We start from the raw sequence: 25,119 nt of genomic DNA, 5'->3' as shown, positions 1-25,119 counted from the left end.
TACACAGTAGTCCAGTTGCCGGGTCAACCTCATAAATACATGACTGGATTCTTAAAGAAATGACAGGGGGGCAGGAATTGTATACCCTTATTCTAATGTTCCCTGTAGGTGATTCTCTTAAAGCAGGGTTGATGGCTATGTTAGCAAACTGCCCCAGTCAGTGGGAAGAAGCCTGCCAATTGTGTCATAATGTTTTTCCATAAGTAATTCAAGTTTGTGGAAGAAACAGGACACCTTTGGTATGTTGCAAAGGGCGGCCAAAGACTGCAGATTCTCTCTGTGGCTGAGCTAACACATTACATTATTCTGTTGCAACATGTATAAAGCTTCCATAGAAAATTGTTTTTGCTTATACTCTTCTGTTTAAAGCAGAACCTAATAAAAGTGTTCTGTTTTAATACCTATTTATAAGTGGACCAGAACCATCTGCTTTCATCATCGTGCCTGGTACCTGGTGCAGCAAAAGAACACAAAAAATTCATGACCCACATAGTGGTGGCCAGAAAAAGAGAACTTTATTTCTGGTACTTTTGTTGATTCCATGCATCTTTTGGTGGTTCTTACTTCTAGTCTTCATAGATGTTTAAAACATTGTTAGGGAACTTTACAATAAAATTAAATACATAAGGTGTGTAGACATGAAAAATTCATTATATGTTTTTTCATATCATTATTCAAGACACATGAATAAAATAGACAATAAATACTGTTGAAGTCTAGGTGAGAGAGAGACTGTCGTGGGACAGCCTTATGTAGAGAAGACATATAAAAAATAGGAGATTGAGCTGGCCCCGAAGGCAGTCAGATTTGGATAACTTGGGTGGGGAAAGAATGATAGTCCAGACAAAAGTTACAGCTTACATTACAAGGCAAAGATAGAAATTAATAAGTGAGTTCTAGAAGCTCTGTCTGAGCTAGTAGGACTGGAACAGAACACTCCTGTCAGCAATGGGGGATAAATGGAGGTGAAATGAGGACCAACTGGTGCATAAGTACAAGTCTTCAGCTATGTAAATCTTTGGGCTTTAAATAAAGGGCCTAGATTACCAAGGGTTTAAGCATGAGATCAGTTTCTCTCAGAATACAAGTTTCAAAGTCCAGTGCCAGAAACTACCCCAGATTCTGGAATGCCATTTATTTATGTCCAGGTATTTATCCATATACCACTCATCTTTCAAGTGTTTAGGTCAAGCTCCCCTTGACCATGCCAGTCACTCCTTCTCTGACTAGTTTTGCTTTTATTTTCTGTATTCTTTAACCTCAACTCCTACCTCTTTCTTCCACTTTGTGCTTTGTGATCCAGCAATGCCCCAGGAATTATAGTTTCCTAAATATTCCAATTTTTTTTTCTATCTCTAAACCTTTTCACCAACCCTGAGAGCCTTAAGTTCTCTACTATTCTGAATTCATTTAAAAAATACTGGCTCTTACACACATATGGCAATTGATCATGAACCAAGATTTATTATTTATTTTATATTTGTCTTAAATTATTATTATATGCCTTGTTATTTTGCTTTGAAGATGCCCATCTTCCATACCAGAATACTTATGTCTAGAAGATAATGGTGGCTTTTTCTTATGTCCCCCACTGGGCACATCAAAATGCTTTTTGAATAAAAAGTGTCCAAAGAATAAATACATGAATTAAGATATGAATATGTTAATATTGAAAACTAGGATCATGGATGTGAGATTTAGGAGCATCAGAAAACAGCAGATGTCAAGAATACCTAAAAATAGGAAAGAAATTAAGTTGAGGGCAACAATTGCTGATATTTCCTTAACATGGCATTGTTACTGTTCCTAGCGTTTCACCCAACACTTTAGTAATCAAAACACTTAAAATGTCTTTACTCAAAAAAGGAGTCCTTATCACTGCTCCATAAACAGAAAGCTAGAACTGGAAAAAAAAAAAACAGCTTAAAGGAGAAGTTTAACCCAAACTACTTAATGACTATTTGTAGAGCTCAATCAGCCTTCCGAAGAATGAGACACCAGCCTCATTCATGGACAGAGGCTTTATTTTATGGCAGCATGTGGATGTTATATTATCTTGAGATTTCAGTACACATGCTTTCACATATCACAAGGTGAGGGATAAGTTAATCGCATCTTATTTATACTTGGTAGCGTTACACTGAGCAAACTCACAAGTCCAGATAGAGAATCTACAAAGGGTAATCCATTTTTCTTCTTGTCACAATCATTGTCACTCATCCTGTGTCTTATCTGCAAAGTTTATGCCACGAATCAATGGAAAAAATTAATTATTGTCAAAAAGGCTTCTTTTATAATTTTGAAAATACTCCTACCATGAAACACTGTCTAAGCACGAAGTTCATAAAACCAAAGTCCCAAATGGGGGACATTTGAATGAATATAAAATAACTGATTTGAGTTGATTTGTTTGGTTACCTATTTAATAAGTACACTTTTGGGCACATTAGACATAATATTTAACTGAATTTAAATTAAGTAAAACCCAGAAACTAGACACGTAACAATTTAATAACCTTATCACACATGAAAATAATTGCTAACTGGAAATTATATAAATTGCCTAGTAATATATGCTAACTTTGGATCTTTCTGGACCTTACAAATGAGAATGTTTGCAAATATTTAAGGAGACATCTCAGCAAACCATAATTAGTGGTGTTTTATGAGGAACTGGATTGCCCGTGCATTTGTTCTTTCCATTTTTTCATTCAGTGAGCAATGCATTTCCCTTTTTCCACTTTGTGTGAGGAATGAGGGTAGAGAACACCCATAATTCTACACTTTGCAGAAGTATGGAACACTTCCATCATTTTAGAATACCCTCAAATGAAATTCTTTGTCCCCATTTGGTCTTTTTTGTGGGCAATTTATAAACATGTATATTTAAATATAACGCTTTTTTCCTAAAAGAAAAACATATGAGCCCTAGATGAAAGTCACTTGAGGGGATAATGAATCAGAGGCTTACTTTTATTACTTGTCTCATTATCTCTCCTTAGTGAAGTCATTTAATTGCTCCCTGTGCCTTTCTATAAAAAAAGAACTATATTTACTGGTCCTGTAAAAAGTTCTAGTAATGTTAACTGGTCAAAGTGAGTCTAAAAATTGCATTCAGTATAATACTGTCTAAGTGAGAGGGGCAACATTAGTAATTTGCTGAGAGTTATTTGCAAATGTGGGTCGGCCCAACAATACTGGTCCAGAGGCACTAACATTGTGGGATAGCTGTTGCAAGGGTTTAACCTAGAGGTCGCCATGTTTTGGGGGTCCCTAAAGTTGTTTTTCTTTTTTTTACATTGAGTTAGCGTTACAGTTTTGGCAGATTTCACATAAAATTCCACATTTCTATTTTCTTTTGAAATCTGGCCACACCAGGCTTACATTCCTGCACAGGAGCAATCAGTTAGAAATTAGGGTTCATTGCCACTTTTGAATAAGGTACAACTTTCCAGTTTGTTACTGTCCCCATTACATCCTACAGTTTGCCCAGATGCTGTACCCATTGCTATTGATCAGAAAGTTTGCTTTGTTGCCTTCCTTTACCTTCTACCCCTCTTAAGAGAATAAATGAAAACTATAACAGAAGTGCTTTTCTTTCAAGAAAATATGACAAAGTATTTTTGTTTTTGAAAGTAGAAATATTGTCAAGTATTTAATAGGATTACACAAATGTGTGTATGTGTTAAAGTTTATACTTAACAGTTTCGCTTGTATAACTTAACACTTGGATCCTATTAATGGATAAGTTTGAGTTCCAAGCTTTAGCAGCTCCCAGCCTACCCCTGAGCTTGGCCTCAGATGTCCTATAAATGGAATCTTCTCCCCAGAAGCCCTTGTCATGCCTTCTTTTCGGAACTGCTGAAGCTGTCCAGCAGTCCTTTTTCAGATCTTATTATTGCTTACTGGCCAAAACAGATTATCATTATCAAATGTTCCCTAACAACACTGTCGCTGGCACAGAATAAGAATAGAAAAGTGATGGGTGGGAAGGGTAAAAGTTATATACAAAGTGGCATCAACTGCTCTCTGAAAACAAATGGGGTAGGACCAGTGGACTTAGCCTTGCTCAAATGGTTCTTGGGGCAGCTCCCAGCCAGCCATGTGATCACAAAGGTCAACAACCCATACACTTACAACCATTCTGGTTGTCACTGTTAATACAGTATTCAATAAATTACATGAGTTCTTCAACACTTTATTATAAAATAGGCTTTGTGTTACATGATTTTTGTCTAACTGCAGGCTAATACAAGTGTTCTGAGCATGTTTAAGGTAGGCTCGGCTAAGCTATGATGTTCGATAGGTTAAGTGTATCAAATGCATTTTTAACTCTCAATATTTCCAATTTATGATGAGTTTATCAGGATTATTACCCATCATAAGTCGAGGAGGATCTGTACTTACAACAACTTAAGCCTCTAAGTATTTTGAAAAGTAGAGGCCTTTGGTTATCACTCAAATGAAGTAACTATTTACTAACTTGATTCTTTTTAAAATATTTTATTAGTGCCCAGGAGGAGCATTTACACCCAATATGCGGACCACTAAGGAATTCCCAGATGATGTTGTCACTTTTATCCGGAACCATCCTCTCATGTACAATTCTGTCTACCCAATCCACAGAAGGCCTTTGATTGTTCGTATAGGCACTGACTACAAGTACACAAAGATAGCTGTGGATCGAGTAAATGCTGCTGATGGTAGATACCATGTCCTGTTTCTCGGCACAGGTAAGTATTTGAGCTCAAACTATACTTTAATGTGTAGCAGAAGAGCATAATAGGTAAGGACCATAATATTGGAACCAGAGAGACTCCAATGTTGATGTCTCACTGAGGTATTTAATGTCTCTATGCCTGTTACCACATCTGTAAAATGGAGTTAATGAAATAAATTACTTCATAGGGTTATTGTGAGGAACAAATGGGTTAATATATGTAAAGCACCTAGAACAGTCCCTGGCACATATTATAGTGAAATATAATAATTATGAGCCGAATGAAAGGATGGGAAGAAATTTTAAGCCTGGGTAGTGTTCCTCTCAACTGAAGCAAATACGTGGAGCCATTTTCCAATGATAATGATAATGGTAGATAGTTCTAGATAACATTTAAAAGTGAATTTAATAACAAATACAGATAGCTTTTTTGAAAATATTAATGGTAGTATTTTAATACATTTATAACTGTAGTTTGCCAATTTACTTTAATATACAAGTTGAGTGAAAAATACTCTTGTTTATAGATCTACATGAATGTGTAATGGCTGGCTTTATAGCAGTAGTTCTCAAAGTGTGTTCCCCAGACTAGCAAAATCAGTATCACCCGAGAAGTTGTTAGAAATACAAAGTTTAGGGCTCCAATCCAGGAACTCTAGGGATTCAAGACCCAGCGATCTGTGTTTTAACAAGCTCTTCAGGTAACTCGATATACACTAAAGTTTGAGAACAACTGCTCTCTTTGTTTGCCCCACACCTGAGAAATAATCCTTCCTTCCCAGACTAACCATTCTCTAGTCTGTTCTCAGTTTTATTCTTTCCTGCCATTTCCAGGACCTTTCTTTATCAGCTATCTTCTTATTCGTTTTATTTGTTCATTTCATTCTCTACTGTATCCTTGGCTTAGAAACCTTACACCAGGACACAAAACTAAACTACACCTTAACCCATTGCTCACCCTCTGCTAGCCTGCTGATTTGGCCAAGGTCTTCAAAGTCCTTATGATAAGAAAATCCAATGACCTTTAACCATGAGGTACTTCCATCTCCTCTTTGCATCATTTGGTATTGTAGAATCACTCTTTGCCTGTCACTTCAGCCACAAGTAATTTAAGTTCCTTCTCAGTTTCCCTCATGAGCTTAGCTTCCTCCTGCTTGTGAGCATAGGTATCCCCCGAGATTCTGTCCACAGTCCTCTTCTTTTTACATATTCTTTGGCCATCTCATTTATTCATTTGGTTTTAATTATTATGTGCAAACAAATCCCAAATCCCTAGTCCTTGTCATTTCCTGAACTCAGTATTTGCATTTACATCTTACTTGTTTTTTTGTATTTTATTTTATTATTTAAAAAATTTTTTTAAGTTTTTATTTTAATTCCAGTTAGTTAACAGACAGTGTTATATTAGTTTCAGGTATATAATATAGTGACTCAACACTTGCATACATCACCCTGTGCTCATCACAAGTATTTGTCTGACTTACTTCACTTAGCATTATACTCTAGCTCTATCCACATCATTGCAAATGGCAAGATTGAATCCTTTTCTGTAGCTGAGTAATATTCCATTGTATATATACCATCTCTTCTTTATCCATTCATCAATCGATGGACACTTGGGCTGCTTCCATATCTTGGCTATTTTAAATAATGCTGCTATAAACATAGAGTGGGATATATATCCCTTTGAACTAGTGTTTTTGTATTCTTTAGTAAATATCCTGTCGTGTAATTGCTGGATCGTAAGGTGGTTCTATTTTTAACTTTTTGAGGCATCTCCACACTGTTTTCCACAGTGGCTACATCAGTATGCTTTCTCACCCAACAGTGCCCTGAGTGTTCCTTTTTCTCCACATCCCAGCCAACATCTCTGTTGTTGATTTACATCTTACTTTTAGATAACACAAATTGTGTAACTCCTTAACATTTCAGACATCATGCTTCAAACTCAATTTATCCACTCCAAAGACTCTGGAAGCAGTGCTTAATCCAGTTTCCCATATTTGTATTCTTACTGCACATTCCTTTCAACGTTCCATTTCTCCATGATACGTAATTTCTCTCTAGGCATATCACTGTGCCTGGTAAGCTCAATAAATATTTGTGAAGGTGAATTGAATATCATGACCATATCCACTGCTACTCATATAATGAAGGGAATTCATAACTATTTGCAAAACCTCATCTTCATTTTGCAAATAAACTGTGTTCTCCAAAGATGTAACCTCCATATGGATGACTTCGAAGAGTTGCTCTTAGCTTTAGCTCAGATGATCTGGCATGGAGTTTGCATTTTTAAAAAAATTCCTGAAGTGAAGTGGTAATTTTAGAGTCATACTTCCCGCTAATATCTCATATTACTCATAAAAAGTGACTGTTTTCTTTTCTTTCTTTTTTTTTTTTTCCTTTTGGAACTTGTGTTAAATGTGAACTCTGATATCACAGTTGGGTTGTTGTCTCATGAAGGTTTGCATAAAATATGTAGATTTAGTGGATGGAATTTTCAAATCTTTATAAACTTTGTAGAAGGCAGTAAGAAACACTTTTGCACAAATTCTTTGGCTTTTCTTACCATATAAGTATCTGGCACCTTTACATAGACTTTTTATGTTGGTATTTAAATATTTGAAAACGGTATTTAGGCATATGTTTTTAACTGTACTGGGAAGCTTCCCTAATGATTGCTTACAAAGCCACATGAGTCTCTGAAAGACTCTACTGTAATGGGAAACTACATGCTATGATAATACCTCTGCCAACAGCGTCTTTCTGAAGAGATGATAACTTACTAAACCATTGAATCTTAGCCTCATGGTCATATCAGACTGCACTAGAATTTAGAAGCAGGGATTTCAATTTACCTGAAACTCTAACGCCAGTATATTGGTATAAAAGACGTATTGCCCAAGTAGTTCTTGGCTTACTGGTGAAATTTTTCAAAAGAGAGTTCTCAGTGCTTGTTCGCTACTAAAAGTGAATAGAATAGCCTTTTCTGAAATGGAACTTGGGAAAATTACAGGTCACCACTCCCAAGGATTTCTAAATGTCTTAGGAAGGGTATAATATGTCATGGTGTTGCCAAGTTCCTCACTGCCAGAGAGCTTTTCAGCTGTTATAAGTAAATAATAATGTTCCAATTATCGCCATGAGGCAAGCTTCTCTCATCGCTTCCTTCTCTCTTTACCATTATTGGAAATTTCAGAGGAATTCAATGAAGACATTAGTTGTCAAAGAAGATGTCATTAAAAAAAAAACAACTTACATGACAGTTAATTGGAATACAAATAGGATATTATGTAACTATATTCACTTTGAATATTATGAATAATTTTGTCGCACCCAGAATCTCCATGGTAGTTATATAGGCCCAATGCCTGCTAACCATTACAATTAGTTCCTTATAGTGTACTACTATATCAGCTGAGTTTGAGAGGCTGGTAATCTGACCCTCCAGTCCCCTGGTACTACTTCATTATATTTTGTGTATTGCCAGATGCAAAGACAGATAGATGATAGATAGATAGATAGATAGATAGATAGATAGATAGAGGATAGATAGATGATAGATAGATATATAATAAGAGAAAGAAAGAGGGGGGAGGAGAGAAAGAAAGAAGGGAAGAAAGAAAGATAATTTGAGCTTTGTCTTCTCATCTTTTATTTCTTACAGTTTGTGTTAATCAATGTCTAACCTAGGGTTCAGCAAACAACAACCTGGACCAAATCTAGCCCACTGCATATATGGTACATAAGCTAAGAATGTTGTTTCACATTTTTACATGATTGAAGAAAAATAACAAGAAGAATATTTCATGAGCACTGAAAATAACAAGATTTGTAGATTACCGTGTCCATAAATAAAGTTTTATTAGAATATGGCCACATTCATTCTTTGACATTTTTTCTGTGCCTGCTTTTGAGCTACAATGCTGGAGTTGAGTAGTTGCCACAGAGACATTTAGCTCACAGATCCTAAAACATTTGTTATTTGGCCTTTTTGAGAAAAAGTTTGCTGACCTTGTTTTGTCTGATAGTTGGATAATTTTAGAAAAATGAAGACTTCTTAAAGAAGCTATTTTCTAATATGTAGATATAATACAGGAATTCATAATGTTGCCCAAAATAAATATTTCTCCTTTTATCTTTTTTTTTTTTTTTTTTTAAGATTTTATTTATTTATTTGATAGAGACACAGCAAGAGAGGGAACACAATCAGGGGGAGTGGGAGAGGGAGAAGCAGGCTTCCCGCTGAGCAGGGAGCCCGATGTGGGGCTCGATCCCAGGACCCTGGGACCATAACCTGAGCCGAAGGCAGACGCTTAACAACTGAGCCACCCAGGCGCCCCTCTCCTTTTATCTTGAGTAAAAGATTATTCTGCTGTTCTATTAAAACTTTAAGTAAACTTAGTTTCTACTTTATTACGTTCCCATTCATTCCTGCTACTACCCCTCTAAAAAAGATCTCATATTGAAAAAAAAATGTATTTTCAGGTCAGTGCTTTGTTTTATTCTGTAGCATTTGTTGATGTTTTGTAGTATCTTTGTTTTGTTCTGTTTTGTGTGTGTTGCTTTGTTTTGTGCTTTTAGGTCTTAGTATTAGTGCTTATATTAGGTCTTACTATTTGTGTGATCCTTACTCCCCTGCCCCCTTTTTTTTTGAATCTTTAGGAAAGGCTGTAAACCAGCAGGCCAGAGCTCACATAGGATTAACATTTCTATTTTAACTTTGCCACCTACTGCTTACATCCAGGCCATTTGTTCAGAGCTGACTGTATTGCACAGTGAAGACGTTTTTGCCTGTTTTCCTTTTGCCTCTGGAGTTATGAAAATATTTAAGTGTCTGGGTCAGGTTTAGACACATTCTATCAAATTTATATTTTTAGCACTATATATGAATCAGAATGACATGCGGTTTCTGATGAAAGAACGATAGTATTCTTGTGAATGGGTGTTAGCGGTTTGGGATGATTTAATGCCATTATGATTTTTTAATGTAAGGTCGATACATGTGGTGTTCTGCCAAAGTTCTTATAGTGTGTACTGTTTCATGCTTCTTATTAGCTTCCGTTTCACTGGATGAGTACTAAGTTGGAATGTTGGCTCCAGTAAGTCCTTTGAAAGTGTGCAGTTTTGAAGTGTGTGCCACATATGTGACTAAAGCCTTAATATGTTTGCCTTGCAGCATTACAGGATAACTACCTTCATAGTAACGACCCAGTTTTGGCAGTCACATCTCTTGGAATGGCACCCTTAATGAACCGCAGAGCCAGGCGTTTTGATTTTTAAAGAGCTCCCTAAAATACTCCGTGTAAAATTTGATAGCTGGAGCAGTGCTTTTGAGCTCAGAAAAGACTCCTGTCAGTTGGAAGCTGTGCATGAATGTCACTCTGAGGATAATGTCTAGACTTCCCCTTTGCTTAGGAATAAGGAACAAATCCCTTTATAAGTCACTGGTTTTTAATAACATTGTGGTTCACTGCTTTCCAAAGCAGAATCTGGAAACTTCTGAGAGTTTACCAAGGATTCTACTGGGATTTTCACAGCGGGAAAAACTAATGGAACAGAGTGGAATGATGGCTGAATTGACAGGAGAAGATGATAAATCATGGTGTGATGACTGCTTGATCATGTAGAAGAGTAGCAGAAAGGGTATATGTAGAGATAGAGAAAAAAAAAAAAAAGGAAGGCAGCCCATAGAGTGATTGCTAATCCAGAGATAAATGTTCTCATTTAAATTTTACTTCCAAAAGACAGCTTATTAAAAATACATACATGGCTAATTGCTGAAAATTTTTTATGCCGAAAAGCAGATTTTTTTTCTTTAAGCTACTCTTCAGAGATACATTCTTTTAAAGACAGCATACCATCTCATGTAATGATTATGTAAATTTTGTGTTCTTAGTTTACCTGAACAACCCATTTGTTTATTCAGCATTCTGCTTATTATGCAAAAAAGTATACTTTTCAAGTTTCTGAAATGTTTTATTACTATTTTAACGATGCTAATTACATTTATTTACAGTACTTACCTTTTCCAGACATGTTATTGACTCTCATCCACCCCTTATCATTTACTCTGTGAGGAATTGTGAGAATGCAGACTCGATGGGAGACAAGTGTATTTGTGGGATTTATTCATCTCTGTATCTTCAATACTTAGAATAGTGCATCACTCAAAGTTGCCAGTCAGTGGATATCATTTGAATGAATGAGTGAATGAGTTGCACTTACCCTCCATCATGTTTAGCAGAAGGTCAGCTGAGTTAAGATCACATAGATATTTGGTATACGATACAACTAGAATATCAACTCTTGCTGTCTGAATTTATACCCTGAGCATTTATTCTCTTCACATTACTACCTCATTGACCATCACCACTTTATATTATTTACCTTTTATGAAGTTAAGGTAATTTCATTTATACTTCTCATTTTACTGTGAAAGAAATGTTTCATCCACATAAGTCAAGACGATGTCGTTGATGTGCTGACACACATCAGCATTGTTTTGTTTGAGTGATATCACTCACTTTTGCCCACCCATATGTTGTCACCAAGTCTTACACGTTAACAAGGTACATCTTATAAGGTGACAGAGAAGACTTGAAACAGACTGGATTTGTGTGTGAATTAACTCTGCTAGAATTTGACCTGTGAATCTGATACCTTTTTATGTCAGTTACTATATAGTCAAGAAGGAAGGAGATTATATTTTGGGGGAGAGGAGAGGTTGCAGAAATGGAGTAGGTCTTCGCCTTCATTTTTGATTTATCACTAAATCTTTGCACATTTCCAATTTTTTTTAAATGGGGCTTATCTCTGTCTTCAGTATGTCTTACAAACTCACCAAAACACATGCAAATCTCTTTGGCATGGTTCTATTACTTAATTAAAATGGATTCTGCATATTCAAATGATATATTTGGAGGATTTCAGAATATCATGCAAGGAGACAGTGCCTCTCAACAGGAGAGATGGTGATGATTTGCTCTGCTACACTGACTCTTTTACTATTTAATCACTGATATTTTCATAGATGACCTGAAAACAACTGCAGCCAAACCTCATTCCTGTATGTTGCCTTCATTTAACCCTTTACTCATAAATGAATGTAAGAAAATTTTCTAGCATAAAGACAAGTTAAAGTCTTTTGTCTGTGTATTAAGAAGAAATAACCACACTATGTTTTTGTTCTTGATGTGCTGCCAAGTTTCTCTGAGGCAGACTTGGCAGCTTTTGTCCCTGGGAGAAGAATTCACAGCCTTAGACTCAGCCAGGCCAAGCCTTCTCAATGTGATTACCCAAAGGAGGGCTATAGCTGGCTCTCAGGTGTGGAGTGGTTTCTGTGGAAAGCCAGCTTTATAAGTTTGTTGTTGTTGTTGTCATTTTTTTTATTGACCTGAGAAGAATTCAAATTTTGTAGAAAATGGAAAGAAAGGTTTCATTTTAGAATGTGAAATATAGTATAAATTGGAATAAAAAAAATTGAAATTGGATTTTCTGAGGTGAATCTCTGGTACTAGAGTCATAAACGTTTTATTTAGTTGTATGCTAGTTTCCTCTTTCACTCATGTGGCAGGTAGAATAATAGCCCCCCAAAGGTTACATCCTAAGATCTGGAACCTGTAGATATGTTACCTTACATGTCAGACTCTGTTATAGACCTTGTGATGAGGAGATTTTCCTGAATTGTCTGGGTGTGCTCAATCTAATTACATGACTATGTAAAAGCAGAAAAACTTCCTGGCTATCATCAGGGGGAGATGTGACAATGGAAGATGTGTCAGAAAGATGTGATTCTGCTGGCCTTGAAGATGGAGGAAGCGGGACCATGTGCCAAAGAATTCCATTGGGTTCTAGAAGCTGGAAAACTCAAGGAAGCAGATGGTCCTTACAGTATCCAGAAAGGAATGCAATTCTCCTGACACCTTGAGGTTAGCCCAGTGGGACCCATTTTAGACTTCTAGCCTACAGAACTATAAGACAATAAATATGTGTAGTTTTAAGGCATGAAACTGGTGGGAATTTGTTATAGCAGCAACAGGAAAGTACTGCAAATGGGTTTGACCTGTAGCTTCATTGAAAGATGAAAGATGAAAATTCTCTTAAGAATTTCGAAAATAAAAATAATCAATCTGATGTTTTGAAACTCCAGCAAAGCCTTTGCTCATAAATGCAGAAATATAATATGTTTTGTTCTATAGCTGCTTTTCAACCAGTGCAGAATAACATAGTGATACATTACAAAGATACCATTTATTCACTCATTAGAATTTATTGAGCCTATTGCATGCCAGGGCTTATGGTATATAAAGAAAAATAGCAACAGCACTTACCTTTAAGGAACTCATGGCCCAATGGAGGAGGCAATTCAATCTAATTTAATAAATATTATGGAACCAATTATGTGACAGGCACTCTCACAGGTGCTTGAGATGCACCAGTGAACCAAAGAGACAAAGATCTCTCTGTCCTTCTGGAGCTTACATTCTACTGGTAGAGAAAATGACCGTAATGCATAAGCAGATTATATAACCTGTTTGAATTTGACCAGTGTTGTGAAACCCCCCCCCCCACACACACACACCCATGGTGAAAGATTTTAGGGTTTGTCCCATTGAGATGGTTAGAGTTTAGCAAAGACTTGAAAAAATAAGAGAATATTTAGGGAAAGAGCATTGTAAACTCTTCATAGAGACCAGTGTGTTAAGATCTATAATGTAAGGATCTGTAGAATCCAGGAAGAAAGTGGCTGCCTGATTCACATTTGAGATAGTTTTCTGTTGCTACTTACCAAATTACCAAAAGATTAGTGGCTTAAAACTATACATACTTGTTATTTCAGTTTCTGTAGATGAAAGCTTGGCTGGAGTCTCTGCTCAGGGTTTCACAAGTCTGCAAAGTGTAAGCCAGGCTACATTACTTTCTGGAGTTCAGTGTCTTCTTCCAAACTCACATGGTTTTGAAAAAAATTATTTAATTTTGATGCAGAAATGAGGCCAAAGCAGTTCCCTCCCACATGGATCTCTGTTGGTCATTCAAATCATAGTGGTTTGCTCCTTTAAAATTAGCAGTCTTTCCCTTCAATCTGCTAAAATGGGGTTTCATATAATGTGGCATAGTCATGGGATTGACATGCTATCAATTTAGCATTTTTCTTTTGGTTAGAAGCAAGTCACATGTTCCACCTGCACTCAAAGGGAGAGGATATACAAAGACCTGGGGGTAAACTTGGAGTGGGTCAGCTGCTGCCTATATGCATTTTAGATAAATCACTTTGGCAATGATGTGGAGCATGCATTACAGACAGAGAAAAGGAAACCAGTTAGGAGACTTTTTGTTTATTATAGGCAAGAGAGGATGAAAGCCTAAATTAAGACAGGTGTTAGAACTTGGAGGTTGAGAGGGATTACCAGGTTAAAGAGATATTTTGGAAGAGGTAAGGACTTCATGGTAACAAATTGATTTGGGAAAGGTGGAAGGGTGAAAACTGTGTTGAGAGTGCTTTACAGATTTTTGACTTGGCAAATAAATGGGAAGAAGTACCATTCACTGGTCAAGGGAGTATGGAATCAGCAAGCAGATTTGGAGAGTAATGAATTCCTTTTTGAACAGCACACCTACACTTTCCTGTGACCTGTTCCACATCACAGACTGAGTTTATCACTGAAATACAGTACCTTATCAAAATCTCACAACAACCCTATGAGTTAGAATCAGTACCCTCCTTTTACAGTTACGTAAACTGAAGCTTTGAGAAGTTAAATGGCTTTCTTAGGGTTGTGACGCTATTGGGAACAGTAATTAAATTCAAACCCAAGTCTGCCCCACACTGAGTTAAAGATTTGGTGGACCATCTGGAGGAATCAGTCAGAGTGTTGTTAAGAGATACACTTCAGCAGAGAGGGCTGTGCTAAGAGATGTAGATACTGGAGTCACAGCGATGTAGGTGTTAGCTGAATCCATGACAATCCTTGAGGCCCCACTAGGAGACTATTCAGATAAGAATTTAACTCTGGGAGCTCATTTAAGGTTAGGAAAATCAAGAGCGTTTACCAAGGAAATGGAGAAGGAGCGATCATGAGAGTTAAGCGAAGAGGAGGAAGTAGCATCATGGCGGCCTGGAGCAAAGAGAGCCACAGGCAGGAAAGAAGAAGTGGTGGAGAGCATCAGAGGTGGCATGGCTGTATCTCAGTGACCTAGTCACCCAGTCCTTTCTGCATTACCCTATCTCCTTTCATACCAGCAAGATTTGAGAGGGGAATGGCCATTCCAGTTGAAAAGAATGAAACGTGAACAGGAGGAAGTAGGAAGAGGTCAAGAAGTGCAAGTAAACAGCAGGTTGAGAGAGGACCCAATGAAGAGGGGAAAGCTCCTTTCTGTATCCGAGCACCCAGAAACTTAGGTTGGTGCTCCAGGCCATGGAGCATCCATATGCAATTTGAACTTGGACAATGAATGCACGCAACAGCCTATCTTCCAGTCAAAATGGTGCAGGAAAGTAGGTTAATTAATGACCATAAAATTTATTAATCTCAGATGAGTAATTCTTTCCCCAGATGTTGAAGGGTTAAAGAGAAAGAGCCCCAATTTTGCATCTTTGGAAATTTAGTTGCTGCATCCTGTGTAGGACTAGTTATACCTACATAGAATGTACCCCTGCATTATTCAAAGTAAGTCTATTTGGTTTAAGTTAAATGTAAATAAATTATTCATGATATAATCCAATAAGGATACTAAAATGTGATGTGTATGTTTATGTTTTACAACATCCTCAAACGTTAATTTTAGTGATTTCTGAGACAGTATTTGAGTATTTGGTTGTATTACTAGGAAACTATAATAATGCAGATGTTGATGGGTTATCACATGGTCTAATACTAAATTAAAATTTTTTTCTAACACTCACAGAGAAGATTAGGTTCTAGAATCAGAATAAACAAGCATATTATATTGTAAACTTATTAAATGCATTTTGATACATTGGATATAGCAGATTTTTTCATGAAAACACACACCTTAGTTGAATAAATAAGTCAAATTTTAAAAATGGCACATTTTTCTGCTTTCTGATTTTTTGCCAAGCCTCAACCAAATCAAAACTCATAATTTAGTACTTCTTACAGAATTGCTAATTTAATAAAATTGTTGACATTAAGATTTCTCTTTCAACTTTGCCCCAGAAGACTACTTTTCAATCAACTTACCCAAATGTATAACTTTGAAACTTGACACAGCAGTAATGGATGCAAGCATGTGTGTGCTTACCTGTGATACTGTAGATCTACATATGGCAGCATGATATGGCAAATGAATATTTCCAGAGACTCCTCATAAAGACCAATTCTAATTTTGGATGGGATTTTCCCAAAACCTTGTTAAATACAGAATAACTTGTTAAGAATAAGTATACTAAGTTATCCTTCTGATGTAGTTTTTTTGGAGTAGTGTTGTTGGGGTCCGGAGCCGTTGGCCAAGAAAGAATTCTTGACGTCTTTGGTTCAAAAGGTGCTTTTATTAAAGCACAGGGACAAGACCTGGGCAGAGAGAGCAGCTGCCCCCGGGATTGTGAGGGGCAACTGATTATATACCTTGGGGTTAGGGGGAGTAAAGATAAGGGAAATTCCTAAAGGACTTTCATATGCTAAAGAAGACTCACAGGATCCTAGAGGCCTTGCTATTGCCAAACTAACGTAGTTTTCCCTCTAGCAAAGCATTAACATTAAGACAGTTGGGGGTTTCCCGGAGGAATGTTATAATCTGCCTATTTCAACTATTTGTCAAAGGGCTGCAGGTTATAAGGACATTTAATTTTATCTACATTTCCTTCTGCCTTTGTGTCCCACATCACTTGGATGATTCTAGACTAAGAATTAGGGAACAGGCTTTGACTTCAAAGGACCTAGGTTTAAATCCCTCCCTCTATCACTTGTCAGTGTTACGACCTCAAGCAAATTACATAACATCCCTAAGCCTTAGTCTTAATTGTACCTTACTTTTGAACATATTTCAAAGATTGAATGAGATGATATATGTAAAACCCTGAAGGTACTGCCTAGAAGTTAGTAAATACTCAGCAGGTACATGTATACTTATATCTACATAGTAGATATATATTTATTGAAATCAATTATATATCTATGGATATAAATATACAAGCATATATGTATACACATAAATATTCTTGAATTCCTACTATGAATCCTGATACTATCCTATTCACTAGACATAAGCAGTGAACAAAATACAAAAATGCCTCTCCTTTCATAGACTTAATATCCTTGTGGGAGGAAACAGGCAATGAATAACGTGTGTATAATTATTTTCAGTATTACATTTGAGTACACTGCATTAGAAAAAGCAGAGCGAGAAAAACACCTAACTACAGGTGGTAGGTAAATCTGCTGGTCATGTAGGAGGCATTTCTTTTATCTGTAAATTATAGATAAAAGTAAAACACTGGTATATGAGAATAGTAAATAACATATGTAACAAAGAGTGGGAGTAAAGAAAGATAATTTCAGACCATGGAGAGTAAAATTAGTTATAGTCTCTGTAGAGTTTACAAGGAAGGTTTACATGGGCTCTCTCCTTTGATCTTGAACAGCCTTGTCAGGTATCTGAGGTATATCCACATTTTATAGAGAAATAAAAAGATTACAGGAAGTAGGTTTGCTCAAGTTGATCCCAATTGCAAGTGTAAAACCAGAATGAATACAATGGAAATAGAGGACACTATTGCACGTTGGTGGAAGCAGGTGTATTTTCTTTTTCAGTAGTGATGTAGGAACTGCCATTAAATGGGCTGTTAAGAGCAACGCTTACCTACTCCCGAGAGCTCACTGCAAAAAGAGAACCATCAGGGAGCTGTTACACACAGTGTTCAGCCTGTGGGGGAGCAGCGCAAATTGGTTGTATCCCTTCTAATGTATCTGCTATTAGGCGATCTTAAGAGCAGTGTCCTGAATTAGTAGAGTAGCTCTACTAGGTCTGCTTTGGAATATTTACATTTTACTTTATCATTTTAGTGACAACCGGAACATAATTTCAGTCTACAGCTTTACTTAATTATATCTCTTAAATTATTTTTTAATTTCTCAACTTACATATGCCTATTTTTTAATCAAGAAAGAGATGAACAAAAAAAGAAAAGCCATCCTGGTTTATATTCCCTATTTGAAACTAAATGTATTTCAGCCTTCAAAAGTATTTGAATAGAAAAAGGTAATTTGTGCCTAAATATTAGGTAAAATGGCTTACAGAACCTTGGACCACACCCTGTGAAATACATAGCGCTATTTCTGCAGTGAGACAGAAATCTTCAAACCAAGTATAATAAATAAAAAACCATAAGTAGCCCTCAGTAAGTGCAGGTCAGGTTTTGTGACCAAATTAGTTCAAGTCAGGACAGATTTTACCTCCAAAGACACTTAAAAACAAAAACAAAAACAAAACAAAAAATTTTTGAAAATCAGAGTTGCAGGAAAAAGATAATGGGCCTCCATTAAAAATAGAGTGTAATCTACTGATGTAGAGGGATTATACTATAAATACTAATTATGTTTTCACTCTGTTAGATAATTACAAATGGCTCTGCTTGGCTTTTTGAGGGGGAGGGGGGCATTTTATTTTACTGGCACTTAAGATTCTAAGAAATATTGTTTGCTTTTTAGTAAAGATGTATTGGTTCACAAAGCTGAAAAACAATGGTAGGGTGGCTTTAGATGTGGTTTGACTAGGGCTCTAGCTTCTTTCTTTGGAGTTTGGGGCTCTCTTCTCCTTAGCAGGGAGCAGGAATCAGTTTTGTCCTTCTGTCAACTATTGGGCTGTTAACAAATGGTGGTAAGGTTCGAAAAGATATTTGCACTTCAATCAGCTCTGCTAGAAAGAGGGTCATATTTGGTTCTCTTTGTTCTTCCTATAAACCTGAGTTTCCATTTTGCATTATTTCCCTTTAGACTAAAATACATTCTTCAGCATTTCTTCAAATGCAGGAGGTCTGCAGGCTACAACTTTTCCCAGATTTTGTTTATCTAAAGAATAGCTGATTTCATCTTCATTTTTAAAGAATATTATCACTGGATGTGGAATGCTGGGTTAACTCCTTTTTATTTTTTTTTCTTTTGGCATTTAAAAAAGTCATCCCATTATCTTCTGGCCTCCATTATTTCTAATAAAATGTCATCAATAATGATATCCCTTGTTCTCATGACATAATGTCTTTTTTCTGTTTTTTTTTTTTTCTCTAAGTTTTTTTTTTCTATAGCTTTTGTTGTCAACAGTTTAAATATAATATAATGTGCCTAGGGGTGGCTCTTTTTGTCTCTATTCAGCTTGAGTCTCACTGCATTCCTAGATGTGCAACATAATATTTTTTATCAAACTTGGGCCCCACATGGGGCTCCCTGCTCAGCAGGAAGCCTGCTTCTCCCTCTCCCTCTGCCTTCCACTTCCCCTGCTCTCTCTTTGTCAAATAAATAAATAAAATCTTAAAAAATAAACAAACAAACAAACAAACAAACAAATTTGGGAAATTTTCAGCCATTATTTCTTCACATATGTTTTCTTCCCCAATCTCTCCCTGCTCTCCTTTCAGAGCTCTACTTGCCCATATATTAGACCATTTGATAATGTCACACATGCCCTAAAGGTTCTGTTCACTTTTCTCAATTTTTTTTTTCCTGTGTTCTTGCAAGTGGATAATTTCTATTGATCTGGCTTCAAGTCATGGACTCTCTTCTTTCAACTCCAGTTGACTACTAAATCTATGGAGTTTAGATTTTATTTTAGTTATTTTATTTTAGTTATTTTAGTTATGTTAGTTATCGTAGTTTAGATAACGTTTAGTTATCGTTTAGTCAGCTATCCATTTGACTTTATATAGTTTTTATTTCTTTGCTGAGTTTTCCTATTAATTCATTAAACCATGTCTTCCTTTCATTTCTGAATTTCTTTTCAATATTTTCAACATATTTATGTAGCTATAATAGCTGCTTTAAAGTTGTCATTTGCTAAGTTTAACATCTGGATAATTTTAACTTCTTTTTCTTCTTGACTATTAGCCACACATTTTCTTGCAGTCTCTCTCTCTCTCCATGTATAACAATTTTTGTTGTTGAATACTGGACATTACAGATAATATCTTGGCTTTAGGTTCTGTTATCTTCCCCTGAAGAGTGTTCATTCTTGTTATAGCAGACAGTCAGTTATCAGCCGATCATGTAGAATGTGTTTAGACTTCTTTTACTCTTTGTTAAAAATCTTGTGTTCAAGGTAAGTCACTCTAATTTAGCAGGATGCAAACTCTAAACCCTCTCCCTTGTATATCCTATCAGGTCTTGGTTACAAGTTTTGTTAGGACAGCCCTAAAGTTAAGTCTTACTCTGAAATGTGGTACTAACTCTTACAGGCTCAGGCTTTTCATGTCAGCTGGATGCCAGGAGTTTTAACAAGGTGTTCATGAGATGTGTGTACTCTGGTTGGGCCAGAACTCCCACCTCACCTAGGATTGCTCTTCCCCAGAACTGCTGAAACTATCATTTATCCATCCCATTCTCCCCATAGCAGCTGCAACTGGTTAAGCCTCGGGTGGTCCTATTCTGCAAATACATATCCCAGGAATCAGCAACAGATTCACAGGGGATTTCCACATGGACTTCTTCTGGAACCCCTTTTCTGCACAGCTTTGTCTCTGTGATACCGTGTGCCCAGAATTAATTTGCTTCTGTTGCCCCAAATTCTCACATCTGTCTCCTCAGCTCAGTGGGACCACCATGCACTACTTGGACAGCAGCTCTTTCCACCTCTGTTGGGAAATTGTTCCCAGGCAGAAAGTGGGGTGATCATGGAGATTATCTTGTGAGTTTTTCTTCTTTTAGTCATGTGCTGTCTATTATCCCTTACCTAGAAAGAATTACCTCATGTAGTTTGTCAGTTTTATAGTTGCTCACTGCAGGAAGGCTCTTCCGGTATTAGCTACTTCATCATGGCCAACTGCCATATTGCCCTCCAGAAAGATGTTTTGGAATGCGTTTTCCACCAAGTGTTTGAAAACAGCAATTTCCTTTATATCCATGCCAACTAGGTTTTATCATTATTTTAAGATTTGCAAATTAAGTGGGTATTTTTATAATTTCATACATATATATACAGTTTTAAAAATGGATGTACTTTTTCATATATACACAGTTTATATACAAATCATATATATATTTATATATATATAATTATATAATATAATCTTCAAAATGTCTGAAACTTTTGCTTGGAGACACTCCCAAAGTATTTTAGTACATCCCAAATAAGTCATTGATTTTATATATTAGTAGAAAATATATTATTTTAGCTAAACTTAAGCAGAAAGAAAATTAAAAATTAATAGGCATATAAAAAACTAATTTTGTAGTCTCTTCTTTGACAAATACAGACAACTACCAAGAAACAATATAGTTTACAAAGAATTGTAAACTCATCTTCTGTGATACTCAAATGCCTGAGCAGATATATATTTCTTCTGTAAAGTTTGTTTAAAATCAACCCTTCTAAAAATTTTAAGTCTGTGGTCTGACATGGGAACCAACACCCAAATTTTCTAAGAAACTCCCTAGGTGAGGGGCGCCTGGGTGGCTCAGTCAGTTAAGAAACTCCCTAGGTGATTTTGAGTGAGATAGTTTGAACACCATATTTTGAGAAATTATTTGTTCAATAGAACATGGTCTCTAAATGAACATGGATGGTAGGTCCTTGGGAGTGAAATGAAATTAATAGTATCGCAAATAAACTTGAAAGTCACTGAGTTCTGTATTTTCTTCACAGTGCAGGAAAGTATTTTAACAACTCTGAAAGTTTCTTCAGCAAGAAGTAAAGAAACCTCTTTAACCTAGGTTAACCTAGTACTATCTAAATTGACTTGACCCTACAAACTTTTTAACACCATCACACTTCAAGAGATCCTGGATAGATAGAATTTGTTGATACCATCTTCCCAAGGGCCTCCCCTCGAATAGAGACACTGAGATGCCTTTGATGGCCAAGTGGGGCTCTAACTGCCCTAAGGGGTGCCGCTGAAGGTTGTCAACATCAGGGCACTTAAATTACCTATTGAGTGTGAAAAGCTCTGTTAAGTGTGAGAAATTGTGCTAAATGACCTAGTTTAGAAATATTTCTTTTGTTGTTGTTGTTGTTGTTAAAAGAACATTCATGAATAGAATCGCTACCTTTTAAAAGTATATTTGGTAAACTATTAATAAAAATTATAAATTTATGATTCAGTTTTAGTCCCACATTTTTAAAAAATACTTTTAAAAGAATGTAGCAGCAGTTTGATAAACTAACAGGAAAAAATCTATTTTGAATACATACTTAAACTAACATGAAACAAGGCAGCCAACTGGTAAGATCTAATTTTAGAAACTTATCATGTAGAATGTCCAATCATTCTTCCCTCATTTATCTATAAAGCTTTCATTTGTCACACAGAGTTATTGCAGGGTTTTTTTTTTTTTTTGGCTTTAATTATTTTTTTTATTTTAATAAATTGGTTCAGAAAATCAAGATGAAGGAAGAATTGTCATTTAATAAATATACTGATTTTATCTTTTATAATACTAATTTCATGAATAAACACTACAACTGATTTTCCTGCAATAATTTGCCTCGGAAATCATACTTAGTGCTGCTTAGGTTGACATCTAGGGGCACCATGGTGAAGACAGGAAAAAGAAAAATGTGTTGAGTATATGACTTTGAGATTTGTGTGTTTGTCTTTACTAAATTGAATAAGGCCGCTCATTAGCTGGTAGAAATTCCTATTAATCACGAAAATCTAGAATCAGGTTGACTATGTAATTTGCAAAGCCTGGTGCAAACTGAAAATTCAGAGTCACTTGTTTAAAGTTATTAAGAACTTCCAGGAGGTAAGGGCAGAGCATGAAACCAAGCATGGGCCTCTGACTGCAGGAACTTGCGTGATTATACAGGTCTTACACCCACGAGGGCAGCCCTGACTAGAATATTCTTACAGATGAGCAATTGGGGGAAGGGCTCTGACGAGAGATCTGATTAAGGAGGCAGTGTTCCCCCAAATCCCCAGGTGACCAGTGGCAAGCAGGCAGTTTGGCACAGCAATTTCCAGTGAAACCCCCTAAGGATTGTAGTTTAAGTGAGACTCAGCTGATAGATACACAAATGACTACTTTTATGAATGGGTGGGTGATGAGCTATGTTTGATCACCTGTTTGAGGCAGCCAACATTTACTGTGCTATAAATTCAAGCTGTTCTTTTGTCTGGAGACAGTGGAAAGGTTTAAGGATAATATTGCTATGATTCTTGTATTAGAAAAAAAAAATCCTAGGTGGTCTAAAATGTATAAGGCAGGAAAGAAGCTTGTCAGGGGACTTTTATTTAAAGAGTCAATGAAACAAAAGAAAATTAAAATGACTAATGTGGGTTGGTGAGTCTACTATGTTATCTTTATATATAGGTTTATATCATGCAAGTCACTTAGAAAACGTGTCCTACTCGGTTCATGTCACAATGCTTCAATATACTCAAGTTATGACTATTTTCTATATCTCATAGATGAGAAAATCGGGGTTCAGAAAAAATGATGATTCCAATAATGTCAAAATTTTAGTAGGTGGTTGAGCTATAAATAAAAAAAAAATAACTTGGGCGCCTGGGTGGCTCAGATAGTTAAGCGTCTGCCTTCGGCTCAGGTCATGATCCCAGGGTCCTGGGATCAAGTCCCACGTCGGGCTCCCTGCTCCTTGGGAGCCTGCTTCTCCCTCTGCCTCTCTCTCTCTCTCTCTCTGTCTCTCATGAATAAATAAAATCTTTAAAAAAAATAAAATAAAATAACTTGTCCTTATTGAAGATATACTATGTACCAGACACCATGCTAAGCAATTTCCACGGATTATTCATTTAGTTTTTATTAGTCAGAACTCTTTCACCTGAAAGTGAGCATACACCGTTCTTAATCTGGTTTTAAAAAAATAATGTCCTATGTGTGTGTTCAACTGGGAAATGAAGGAGGCAGCCTCAGACATAGCTGCATTCGTGCTAAAATGATGTTGTCAGGAATTTATCTCACTGTCTTTCAGCTCTGCTTTCCTCTGTATTTATTCTCAAAGGGAGTCTCTGCATGTGGTGGGAAGGATGGTCCTGCACCTCCAGATTTATAATATCTAACTCCCAGGGAAGGCTGGGCCCTGACTTGTTTCTGTGCCCATTCCTGCATGAATCACCAGGGCAAAGGGATACACTTATTGGACAGGCCTAAGTCATGGCATCTGCCTGGAGCTGGAAGAGAGATACACACACCATTCCTTAACTGCATAGACTGAGAATGAGAGACGTGTTTCCAAAAGATGTCTCAGTGTTACTACCCAAAGAAGGGGACATGATTCTGGGTAGGCCTTAGGAGCAGATTTCCATTACAGTAGGTGCAATTATTATTTATATTTACACACAAGCAAACTGAGGCTTGAGGGAAAAAGAAGGATACTCTGCTTCACTGTAAATATATTGTAGAGATGGAGCTTATCCCAAGGAAGTCAAAACAATACCCCAAATTCTACAAAACAATAAAAAAGACATTTATGTTTTGAGTACATTCAAGGAACGCCAGCCTCACTACCCTCAGAAAGAATACATTCGGTAACTACATTATCATCTTCAAACTAAAAGGTTCAAAGATTGCTTTATGTGGACCTGTGTAATTGGGAGTTTTATGGACATTCTGGAATGTGCATCTTTCAATGACTAACATTTTCATGGGAACACCCTACTCAAAAAACCATAAATTCTATAACGTGAACTCTTGAGTGCTGTGCCTGTTTATTTTTGCATCCATACTAGATATAGTGCCTACGCACTGAAGGCACTCAGTAATTTCCTGTTGAATCAGTGAGTGAAAATGGGTGGGAGACAATCCAAGTCAACTTAGTTACTTAGTAGTGAACGATACAGCCCAGGAATACCTCGGAAGTATTTTGTATATGGGGAACTGAAGGATTTGTATGTCTTGAAAAAGAAGCTATAGGTGTCTACCATGACTGCATTTTGAGAGTAACTACCCCATTAACATGGGCCTGCTTAGGGAGCAGCGGCAAACTGTATATTGGCTCTTTCAACCGATTGAAATGACACTGACACATTGATGACTCTAAGTACTAGTTTATGCCGTGCCTTCGTCATGATGACATTGGACCAGATTAAACCTATGTCTTCAGAATCTGAACTGGAGTTTGTAACAAAAGGAGAAATATAAAGACATCCAGGGTAGAGCCTTGTAAATGGTGTACACTGGAGTTAGGATATTTGTTTCTCAGCCCCTAAGTACTAGAGATCCTGACCAATCATCTAAGTTGTTGACCAACTACCAGAACTATTTTTC

General features: G+C 36.6%; 1 protein-coding gene across 2 annotated transcripts in view; it reads left to right on the top strand.

Moving 5' to 3' along the window:
* The window catches only part of SEMA3C (semaphorin 3C), a 179,269-nt gene that overhangs the window by 118,600 nt on the left and 35,550 nt on the right, over positions 1-25,119 (top strand). For both annotated transcript variants that reach the window (XM_078060086.1, XM_078060087.1), the window contains exon 12: positions 4,511-4,733. In XM_078060086.1, the coding sequence (XP_077916212.1) occupies positions 4,511-4,733 (223 nt within the window). The remainder of the gene's footprint in view (positions 1-4,510; positions 4,734-25,119) is intronic.

Source organism: Halichoerus grypus, chromosome 12 (genome assembly GCF_964656455.1).
Source record: "Halichoerus grypus chromosome 12, mHalGry1.hap1.1, whole genome shotgun sequence".
NCBI classification, from domain to species: domain Eukaryota; kingdom Metazoa; phylum Chordata; class Mammalia; order Carnivora; family Phocidae; genus Halichoerus; species Halichoerus grypus.
Note: the sequence above shows the minus strand (reverse complement) of the source record. Positions and strands in the feature narration are given on the sequence as shown.